Source organism: Octodon degus, unplaced genomic scaffold, assembly GCF_000260255.1.
Source record: "Octodon degus isolate 3935 unplaced genomic scaffold, OctDeg1.0 scaffold00035, whole genome shotgun sequence".
Classification (NCBI taxonomy): domain Eukaryota; kingdom Metazoa; phylum Chordata; class Mammalia; order Rodentia; family Octodontidae; genus Octodon; species Octodon degus.
Genome location: NW_004524611.1, coordinates 12787314 through 12798605, shown reverse-complemented (window position 1 = coordinate 12798605; position 11292 = coordinate 12787314). Strand labels below are relative to the sequence as shown.

At 54.3% G+C, this 11292-nt stretch overlaps 1 protein-coding gene across 5 annotated transcripts in view; it reads left to right on the top strand.

The window, feature by feature from the left end:
- Gtf2ird1 (GTF2I repeat domain containing 1) overlaps positions 1 to 11292 on the top strand; it is a 74281-nt gene that overhangs the window by 17133 nt on the left and 45856 nt on the right. For 3 of the 5 annotated variants that reach the window (XM_023714521.1, XM_023714519.1, XM_023714520.1), the window contains exon 2: positions 10591 to 10719. In XM_023714521.1, the coding sequence (XP_023570289.1) occupies positions 10597 to 10719 (123 nt within the window). In that variant the 5' untranslated portion in view covers positions 10591 to 10596. Of the gene's footprint in view, positions 1 to 10135; positions 10207 to 10590; positions 10720 to 11292 lie in introns of those variants that run through there. The other 2 variants (XM_023714518.1, XM_023714517.1) reach the window with 2 other exon arrangements.

Genomic DNA, 11292 nt, shown 5'->3' with positions numbered 1-11292 from the left:
GTGCTTTAGACCACTGAGCCATCTCACCAGCACCGGGGCTGGCTGGCATGTGGTGCTGGGGTTTGAACCACGGTCTCTGTGCTTTGCCAAGCTTGTTCTGAGTAGGTGCTTTAGACCACTGAGCCATCTCAGCATGCCCCAGTTTGTTTTTTTATGTTGTGAGGGTTTTGCTACAATTGCCCAGGCTGGGTTTGAACTTGCCATCCTCCTGCCTCAGCCTCCCAGCCTGCTGAGATGACGCACCATCGTGGAAGCATTTGAGTCTGTCTTATTATCATTGTCCTGTCCTCTCCCTGAGGATCCCTGAAGGGAAGGGGCGCCTGCTTTTGGTCCCCAGGGCTGGGTAGGGCCAGGTGTGGTAGTGCTAGATGGGGTAAGCAGTGGTCCCGTCCCCCCTTGGGTGTGCAGCAGAGGCTGCAGCCGTGGGAACTTGTGTGTCTGAGCTGGCCAGGAGCCCCTCTGTGGGGAGAGGGGGCCTGTGTTGTCCCCTAGCCTGGGCCCCGCAGGGAGCCGAGCAGCCTGCAGCTGGAGATTAGTCTCCAAGGCCACGCTGCCAGTTGCCATAGGCACCCAGCATTTTCCCATCCCGGTCACGCAGGCCACTGGGGCGCAGGAGCCAGCTTTAAATAACCGCTGGTAACCTGACCCGGCAGAGCTGTCTGGCCACCCAGCCAGGCCACCTCCCTCCCCTTCTGGGGACAGACTTAGCACCACACTGTCTTCCTGCAGCTGCCGGAGCACTGAGACCCCCAGGTTCTTCCATGGCAGGAGAAGAGCCTTAATTGGAGGATCCCAGGGTTCCCGAGTCCCCAAACTCGGCCTGGCTGAGCCTCGTCTTGCAGCTGTGAAGCCTGCCTTCCCTGGGCAAGGACAAGGGGACAGGGGCTTGCAGTGGCTAGGCCACAGACCTGTCCCCAGCTCCCCAGGGAAGGGAGGCGACTGCGCTGGGTGGTCTGTGAATGAAGGGTCTGTTATTCTGAATGATAAAAGTGTCACTTTCTTACCTAGAACATTTACAAAATAGAGAAAAGCAAAAGGGAGGAAAGGGAGGCATGGGGTCATAGAGAATTTCTATCCAGGGCCCTTCTGAGTTCTCCAGGAACCCATCCCCCACTCCCCACGCATACAGTCTCACTATGCAGTTCAGGCTGGTCTAGAACTCCTGATTCCCGTCTCAGCCTCTCGAGTGCTGAGATTACAGGGTTGGTACCATGCCTGCTTTTTTTTGGGGGGGGAGGAAACTTTATATGAAGTGAAGAGCCCCCCTCCCCCAGCATTCAAACAAGTGGCAGGACATTGCCAATTCCCTGCCCCCACCAGCTGAACAAGTTGCCACCTGCCCCTGACGTGGAGCTTGGCCTGCCTTTGAACTGTACACGCCGCAGCCCTCCCAACGCTGGGTGCTTTCATCATCTCAGTGGTGCTTGGCTGCGGTGTGCTATGTGTGAGGTCTGTCTGTCTGTCTGTCTGTCTGTCTGTCTGTCTGTCTGTCTGATGTGTTTGCCAACAGACCCGGCACCAGGGAGTGTACACTAGGGGTAATCGCAAGATGCTATTCAAGTCAGGGTCCTGCTGAATGATTGCTCACTTTCAGAGAAATAGCATTTCTTGCCCTAGAAGACCTTCTGTAGCAGGGAGGAAGGAGTCTAGGCTGGGGCTGGGCCTCAGTGGTAGGGCACTGGTCTAGCTTGTGAGAGGCCCTGGGTTTCATCCCTAGCAATGTCCCCACATTTAAATGAATGTCAGAGCTGGGTATAGTGGCCCACATCTGTCAACCAGTATTCTGGGAAGCTGAGGCAGGAGGACTGCAAGTTCTAGACCAGCCCCAGAAACTTAGTGACACCCTGACTTAAAAAAAATAAAAATAAAAATGAAAAAAAATATATATATATATAGAGAGAGAGAGAGAGAGTCTTTTTTGAGATAGTGTCTCACTGTGCAGTTCAGGCTGACCTTTAGTCCACTTTGTAGCCCAGGCTGGTCTTGAACTTCCAACAATATTCCTGGCTCAACCTCCTGAGTGCTGGGATTACAGGCATGTGCCCAGACCTGTCTCAAAATAAAGAATAAATAGGGCTGGGAATGTAGCTCAGTGTGAAGGTTTTGGGTTCAGTCCCTAGTATTGGGGGGAAATGGCCCACTGGAGAGGATGCTATTATGCTGTGACCCATGTTGGGCATGTAGAGGTTTGGGGTGTGGGCTGTTCCTGAGGGCTGGGAGTCCCCAATGGATGCACAAGTGGCAGGCTGAGCACCACACCTAGTGTGCTAAGGTGTGGTTTCCAGAGTGCTTAAGTTGCTTTTAGGGTCCTGTTTAGCACTCAACTCACTAAGTAGAGCAAAGTTAGCTTCCTGGGCCTATGCCCCGGTCATCCTTTTTTGATTTCTTGGTACTAGGGACTGAACCCTGGGCCTTTGTGCTGAGATATATGCCCAGGCCTTTCTTATTGGATTTCGATCTTACTGAGTTGCTAAATTGCATGGGCTGAGTTTAAATTTGCAGTCCTCCTGCCTCAGCCTCAGCCTTATCCTGGTATGAGTGGAATCGCGCTATATTGGTCTTTGTGAGTGGCTCATTGTTGTGGTTTGGATAGGCTCAGTCTCCTAAAAATTCCATTGAACACTTAGGACATGGTGAGTAGTTGGGAAGTGGTTGGCAAGTGAGGTCACTCACAAGGCCTCTTACCTCATCAAGTGGATTAATCCATTGATGAGACTGGAGTTGGGTGTTGATGGGAGGTGACGAAACCTGGAGGCGGGGCTTGGTGGAGGGGTGAGGGTCGTGGTGTCCTGGTCTTTGGGCCTTCCTCTCAGACTTTCACCTTTGCGTCCTGGGCACTGTGAAATGAGCTTTGCTCTTCCATGTTCTTCCTGCCTTACTGCAGACCCAGAACCAGTGCAGCCAGCTACCCTGGGCTGAGGCCTCTGAAACCTTGAACCACAGTAAACCTTTCCTCCTCTTGAGTTTTTCTCAGGCATTTTGTCACAGTGGTGGAAAACTGACTAACATACTTGTTTCCCTTAGCATCTTATTTTCAAGGTCCATTCAGATTGCAACATGGGCTAGGATATCCTTTTATGGGCTGAATATAGCATAAGGGACACCAAGGTGTCCTCCGCGTCTGCACAGCCCCAGGAGGCAGCTGCAGGGGACACTGGGCCCTGATGCTTAGATAGACTTCCCTACAGCCAGAACTGAGGGACCTGGAGACCAAGGGTGTAGATCCTGAAGTGGAGCATGATGGGACCTACCTAGAATCCTATAACTCTGGAAGGCTGAGGCAGGAGGATTACAAATTCAGGTCTAGCCTGAGCAACTTAGACCCTGTTTTAAAATAAGAAAGAAAAGGGTCAAGGATGTAGCTCAGTGGAAGGCCCTGGATTCAGTCCCTAGTAGCAGAAAAATAGAAAAGTGGTTTCCAATTCAGCTAACACTGTTCATCCTGCCAACTACACAGGGAGCAGGTGTGATGTGGCTCATGCCAGCGGAGAAATGTGAGATTTGGAAGCTGCAGGAACCCACTCAGTGGCAGACTTCCGGGTAGGAAGGTGGGACTTCCTGGTCCTGGGCTGGGCCTGGAGCCAGGCCTCCAAGGACTATTGATTGCTTGTTCTGGTTCATTCAGTGTCTGCCTGATCTCAGAGGGCATTTGGAAGTTTCATAAAGACATGCTGGGGTTTTTGTTCACTGGCGGAGTGCTTGGCTGGCCTGCACAAGGCCCTGGGTTTCATCTCCAGCAGTGAAAGACAGACTAGATGATGTGGAAAGTGAAATAAGGGTGGTGAGCACAGAGGAGCTTGAAGAGAGTCTCAGTTTGAAAGTATGTACCACAGACTCTGTGACTATCATGGGTGCAGTGGCAGAAGCCTAGGAGGGTTACTTGGTTTTCTCCTGTAACAGCAATTGTGGACGTGCCTCCTTTTCTCTGTCACCTCCCTCATGGGTGGTGGCTCTAGAGGGTCTGCAGGCCCCCAGGCCCAAGGGGAAGGGCAGGAGCAGGCCGTGCCTGTGCGTTGCCAGCCCTTCCCTTTGACAGGTATGTGTCCCTGCCTGAGCAGTGTCTCTGGCTCACTTGGCTGCAAAGGTCCCTGGGAATGGAGTGCTGTGTCATTTGGTAGCCTTGGGGACAGTTCCTGGAGTGCAGATGCTTGAGACCTTTACAGAAAAAGGCATAGGGTTTGCATGAAACCTATGCACGGCCTCCCATATCCTTGCAATTTCTCGAGATTGCTTATAATAACTGCAAAGTGAGATGTAAATAGTTGCCACTCTGTGTTGTTTAGGGAATTAGGATGAGAAAGCAACCCATGCAGGTTCAGTTCAGGTGCAGCTTTATTTCTCAATCACTTCCCCTCCTGAGTCAGCAGAATCTGCGGGTACAGCCCTGTGGCTCTCAAGGGCTGATGGGATCTTGGGTTCCAGGCCCTGCCTGGGGTAGAGGAGGAAGAAGGTGCCATAGGAGGTTGAGACCCACTCAGTGTCTATCGGGCTTCAGCAGGCTCTGGATCCTAGACCTGTGCTGTGGGGGGTCACAGGCAGGTTGCAGGCAACTCCTTGAGCATCAGTTGTAACTAGACCAGCAGGCAGAAGCAGAGGCTGTGGTGAGGGGGGTGCCGTGAGCTGCACCCAAAGGCTGTACACTTGTTCTCCCAGCAGCCCCAGCGGTGGAGAGGACCTGATCTGAGCTGAGAATCAGGGTTGCCCCAAGGTGTGTGCAATGTGGGGATGATGATTTGCCCCTCCCCCATGCCACCCCAGGATGACACACAACTTTGCTAGCCCCTCACCAGCCCTGAGTCTTGCCATCTGCTCTCTGCGCCTCCAGCTATGTGAATCAGACCAAACCTCTTTATAAAGTAGCCTGGCTCAGGTGTTTTGTCACAGTAACAAAAAGCTACCTGATAACAGCTCTGGAAGGCTGCTCCCTCCAGGCACCTGGGATACTAGGGTGGGGTGGGGCTCTGAGCAAGAGGGGAGACAGTGCCAACCAGGATTAAGGCCCCAACTCCAGACTGCCTTCCAGGGCACTGTAGCAGAGTCTGAGGTCCTACTGCTACCCAGACCAAAGCTGCCAGCCTATCGAACAGACAGAGAGGCAGGACTGTGGCCTGCGATGTCCTCCCCTGGCTACGGTGAAGGGTGGACAGCAGGGAGGGGAGCAGACTCCAGGCATCTAGGCACCCTGGGGACCCAGGCAGGAGCTGGCTGCCAGTGGGAGGTGAGGCTGTGAGCAGGAAGGAGCAGCCTCCTCCCCAGCTGGGTGGGAGATGTTGCTTTCTGTTTGTTCTCTCAGGCTGCTCGTGCAGAAACACAAGCATATGGTGGCGGATGGTGCGGGGGCCGTGTTTGGGTGTCGTGCGCTCGCCTTTGCCTTTCGCGGGCTGGGTGGAATTTTTTTCCCCATCAGCTCCAACGCCCCAGCTGGTCCATGGGGCAGTAAGGCTTGCGTCAGAGACCCTTCCCTGGTGTCTGGAACATGCAGCGCTCTCCCCAGCACCCCAGAACCAAGGATTGAACCCAGAGCCTTTGCACTGAGCTACATCCCAGCCCTCTTTTAAAAAGTTTTACTTCTCAGACTGGGTCTTGCTAAATTGCCCACGCTGGGCTGGAACTTGCTGTCCTCGTGCCTCAGCCTCCCAAGGTGCTGGGATTACAGGTGTACACCACCATGCCTGAGCTTCAGCCCCACTACGTGCACAGAACCAGAAGGTCATTTTTTTTTTTCCGGAACCGGGGATTGATCTCAGGTTCTTGTGCTTGCCAGGCAAGTGCTTATTCCACTAAGCTATCTCCCCGGCCCCCAGAAGGTCATTTTATATGTTATCTTCAGCGTGCCTGAATTGTGACCATGGCCTGTCACTTGTGCTGTCAGGGCTGGAATTTTCCATGTGTGACATCATGTCAAATTTCCAAAGTTTTGAACTTTAGAGCATTTCAGATTAGGGATATGTAATTTATCCCATGGACTTAATACCAAAAAACAGGAATTTATATTCCACAATCAGTCCTGCAGGCCTGAGGTCTGAGATCCTTCCATCAGCCCCAACCTGGATGTTGCAGGGTCTTGGCTCTGGGAGACTTAGGGAGGAGCTGCTTCTGCCCCTCCTGCTTCTGGTGGCCACCACACCTGTTGGCTTGTGGCCATGGCACCCAGTCTCCAGGGCCACATCTCTCTCCATGTGTGCCAGTCTCCCAGCCTCTTAATGGGCCTGAGGGATGCGTTAGGATCCATGTGGCTCATCCGGATAATCCCCACCTCAAGCTCCTTGGCTCAAGCCACTGCAGAGGTAGCTCTTCCTTAGGTCACTTTTACAGGCTCCTGGGATTAGGGCATGAATGTCTTTTTGGAAGCAGCTGCACACTTGTGATTCCAGCACTTGGAAGGCTGAGGCAGGAGGACTGCCATGAGTTTGAGGCCAGCCTGGGCAACATAGTGATTTCAAGGCCAGCCTGAACTGTGTAGTGAAATCTTGTCTCAGGAACAAACAAAAGCAAAGTTCCTTCTTGTAGACTGGCTCTTTTGTAATAGATGCTGGTTCGGAAAAGGAAGACGGGTACCCGCTGACCCCTCCTCTCCTGCCTCCATTCTGTGCCACATTGGTGGACCTTGTGCAGATGTGTATTGATACCCCAAACCTGACACCCCAAGCTCTGTCACTCCCTCAGCTATAGCCCCCGGCTGCATGAGCATCTGCATGGTCTGGCCTTGGGTGTATCTATCATTATTGACTGCATAACAAAAGCCCCACACTTGGCAGTGTCCAACAATGGCCTCCCTCATTTTAATCTCACATTTTGGGGGTACTAGAGTTCAGCCAGGTGGGCTGAACCAGTCACCCCTGCAGTTGCCAGTGAAAGGTGGCCGACGCTGGGGTCACGTTGGAAAGTTCTTACTCACTGGCCTGATCCTTGCAGCAGCTAGGACCCTCAGGTGTCTCCAGCTCTGCTTGGCTTTTTTGCAACTTGGTGGCATCAGGATGACCCCACTTTGCAGCCATCAGCTTTGAAACAAAAGCTGGGGGAAGTCTAGTGGCTTTGGGAACTGGGCATCGCATCGCAAGGTGGCACTTTCAGGGCGATTGGCTGCTTCTGCCCTGTGGCTTCCAGGTGTCTGAGCACCTTAGGGTTCTGACACTGCTCACACCACGGAGGAGGGTGCAGCAGGGGTCCAGGGGACCAGGTGCTGATGGTACCTTGGGGTGATCTGAGAATCAGGGTAGAGCCAGCCTAGTGTCAGTCTGTGCCCCAGAGCTCTGCATTTCCCACCCCCTCCACACAGTGCCCTGCTGCCTGCCACCCATGTCTCTGGATTCTCACACTCTTGCTGGACACCACTCCTGGCCTTGCTGGCCTGCGGTGCAGAAGCGGAAGAAATGGCTGCTCTCTGGGAGATGGGGCTCATGAGGACGCAGACACCTCTTTATGCTTTGGGGACCAGAGCCCATGGGAGCTTAGCCATGGGGCAGGATGGGAAGTGTCTGTGTGTCCAGCAGCAGCCAAGCTCGAGTCGGTGGAGGAAGGCGCCTTTCCAAGAGGTCATAGCCGGGGCTGAGTGGGGCCACGCCCTGTGCCTGAGACCCAGCTCTGTGTGGTCACAGATGGGCGGTGGTGCTGGCTCCTCTGGCTTATTCCACTGGGTGTCCTGTCTTCAAGATTTATTGGTATTGTGGCCTGTGTCAGAATGTCTTTCCTTTTCAAGGCTAAGTAATTTTCCACGGTTTGGCTCTTGCAGCACATTTCTCTACCTATTTGTCTGCTGGTGGGCACTGCAGTGGCCTCTGTATTTTGGCAATTGTAAATGATGTACTGCTATGTACATGGGTTACGCATGTGTGTGACAGTTTTCAATCTTTTGGGCACATACAAGTGAAATTGGTGGATTAGATGGTAATTTTTCTCTTTTTTTTTTTTTGGTGATACTGAGTATTGAACTTAGGGCCTTTGCACTGAGTTATGTCTGCAGCACTTTTAACGCTTTTTATTCAATGACCTGGTCTCACTAAGTCTCTTTAATTGCCCAGGCAGGGCTCAAACATGCGAGCTTCCTGTCTCAGCCTCCCAGACTGCTGCCATGACAGGTGTGTGTCGCCACATCCAGCTCAGGTTGACCTTCTTAGGCTTCGTGATGTCCCTGGCTCTTTGTTGAGTTTGCAGGGGAATTCCGCAGTGTTTCCAGGAGGCAGGACTGGGGTAATGAGGGTGAGCACAGCTCTGGCTTCTTGGAACTCGCACTCAGTTGGGGACATCGGGCAGGAAGCTACTGAACAGGTCCTTAGTGACTGCGACAGGGTAGGTCTCCTAGGTGAAATGGGGCAAGCGGGTGAGGAGTGCATGCCAGGCAGTGCTGCTGGCTTGCTAGGCATCAGGGTGGGCATCCTAGGAGCTGTCCCTGAAGCCATCCCTGGTCCCAGCTGGGGCTGGACCTGGGCAGACCTGGAGCCCCCATCAGCATCAGGTGATGGAACAGGTCACCTGGTCCCACGGGGCCTGCTTAGGAGGCAGATGATACTTCATCTCTAAGTTGCCTGGGTGGGGCTCAAACCGGCAATCTTCCTGTCTCAGCCTCCCAGAGTGCTGAGTGTACGGGCATGTGCCACCATTTTTGGCTCCCCTCAGTTTTTTCAGAAGCAGGGAGGGGGGTTAGAGATGGAAATCGGAAGCCTGAGACAGATGCCAGGCAGGGTTGGAGGAGGCTGCAGCACAGACGTTAGACAGGGAGGCCAAGGAGAAGAGGGAACCCAGTGGCCTTTCATGGTCAGTGTTGGGGTGCCAGAGCTTCATCTGATGTCCTCGAAGCCCTCTTCCATCACAGCTGAGGCTCAAGCCTCCTCTTGTCTCTGTCCCCTCCCCCTGGGACTCAGTCCGATCCCTTAACTGGATCACACTGCACATTCCATCCTCTATGGTTTCCCTTTCATCCTGTCCCGCTGCACAAATGAAAACCATGTGATTGGATTGATTTGCTCAACCTGGTCCAGGCAGACCTGACCTGGGCTGCTGCTAGGGCCGCACATCTCAGCTGCAGCCATTCAGGCCCCTGACGCCACCCCTGAATGCGCCCCTCTGAGCCCTGGCTCCGCGTGGAGGATCCCAGACATGGACTCAGAGCATGCAGGGTCCCTAGCCCACCATATCCTGGTTCCCACTTAGTCCCTGTTCCTTCCTAAGTGGATTATGACATTGCCAGAAGGAGTCAATGCATTCAGGCGGCCAGGAGGCCAGGGCTGAGACCGGCTGGTGCCTCCTGCTCCGTGCTGATTCGATTTGAGCCTTGCAGCTGGGCGGCCGTGGCCAGAGGCTTTTCTGGAAAGGTTGGGGTGATGGCCAGGGGTGGTTAGGGGTCAGAGGAGCCTTCTGGTTCTCAGGAAGCAAACCTCACAGTGGGGAACCACACAGTGGTGCCCAGGTGGCCCTCATGCCACAGAAGGTCCAGGGCATGGCCAGTGAGCACCTCTTGGTCATCAGACTTTTATCAAATTGAAATCTGCAGGAGGAGCTGCATTTCAGGAACACTGTGGAACAAACCCATTTCATGCTTTGGCCAAATACTGAGGGGGCTGGTTCTGAACAGTCCTTACCCCCAGCCAAAGAGCAGACTGGAGTCACACCCTAACCCCCATGACTGTTTCTGTCCCTGAAATGGACACTTCTCAGCACTGGCATGTGACTCTCACTGGGACCATGGCTTCCTGACACACCAGAGGCCAAGTTGTGGCTGGGATCACACATCTTGGTCCTGCACAAACATGGGACATGAAGCAGGCTCTGGGGATGGCGGAGGCTGCAGAAGAGGCAGTGGGTTTGGTGCCCTTTAGTATCAGGCCTTAGGGTCCTTCCCAGCGCCATCAGCTGGGTACCTGCAGGGGTAGGCAGTGTGGGGCCCAGGGCTCCTTCCACAGTGGCAGCTCCACACTGGCCTGCCTTGGGGTACCTCATCGAGGGAGCCTAGGTTCATTCTGCAGAATCTGCCTCTGCCTAGTCCCCAGGGGTTTGTGGCTTGGTACAGAGCCACGGTGACAAAGCTAGGGACGTGTGGGAGGCCAGGAAGGGCATCGAGTCACCCAGGCTGGGAGTGGGGCACTCAGGTGCCTTTCCAGCAGGCTTCACTGGGAAAAGCAGAGGAGACAATTAGCAGATGAGAGTGGGCCAAGAAGGGCCATGGGGACAAAGGGAACCAGACCTGCAAAACCAGCCGGAAGGACTCTGGTGTGTTCGTGGGGTGGAAAAGTTAAAAATACCTGCAAGTGAGATTTGGGTTCAGAGATGGAAGTAGGCAGCAGGGACTCATGGGAGAGGTGTGAGCAGGACAGGGCCGACGCGGTCTCGTAATGGTGTTGGGGTCTGCCTGTGGGTGCAAATTGGGGTGCAGCGGGCCCGACTCACTTGCAAACCTTTGCATATCCGGGCCTGTAGAGGCTATGCTTCCAGCCTGCACCGGAAGTGGCAGGAAGGGCATCTGGCCTCGCCCACACTGGGGCGGTCCCTCCTGGGCCACGCCCACCAGGAGACGGGCTCCTCCCCCAGGCGCGCTAGGCTGGGCTGATTTGCCGCCGCGAGTGCCCACCGGCCTCCATCTTGTCCCTCCTTCAGGTGACCATGGCCTTGCTGGGGAAGCGCTGTGACCTCCCCGCCAACGGCTGCGGGCCTGACCGCTGGAGCTCGGCCTTCACTCGCAAAGACGAGATCATCACCAGCCTCCTGTCTGCCTTAGACTCCATGGTGAGTGCTAAGCGCAGTCGGCGCTGCGGCGCCTCCATGTTTGTGGCGGGAACTGCGGCGCCTCGTCGAGGGCAGGAGAGCCACGCGAGGCCCAGTCATCCAAAATGTGGCCCTGGAATAAGTGGGGGTTCCCAGCCCCCGGCCCCCGGGCCCTCCTCCCTGGTCACCTCTTGTCAGTCATATCCCATCCCTGTGGAGAGTCAGTCCCAGGTCTCCTACGAGGTGTCCTGAGGGACACTCTGTGTGGGTGGTGGTTCTTCGGGAAGCTGGAATCCTGAATTTTAAGCAAGAGCCATAAACCAAGTGTGGTGGTGCACGCGTGTAATCCCAGCAGTCTGGAGGCCGAGGCAGAAGAATCACAAATCGAGGGCAATTTAGCAACTTTGTGAGACTGAGAATGAAAAAAGATGGGAATGTGGCTCAGTGTGAAGCCTTGGGTTCAATTCTTAATACTACTACTTAAAAAACAAACAAACAAACAAAAACAAATGGTGGCACATGCCTATAATCCCAGCACTTGGGAAGTTGAGATGGGAGGATCCCTGTGAGTTGGAGACCAGTCTGGGCTACAAA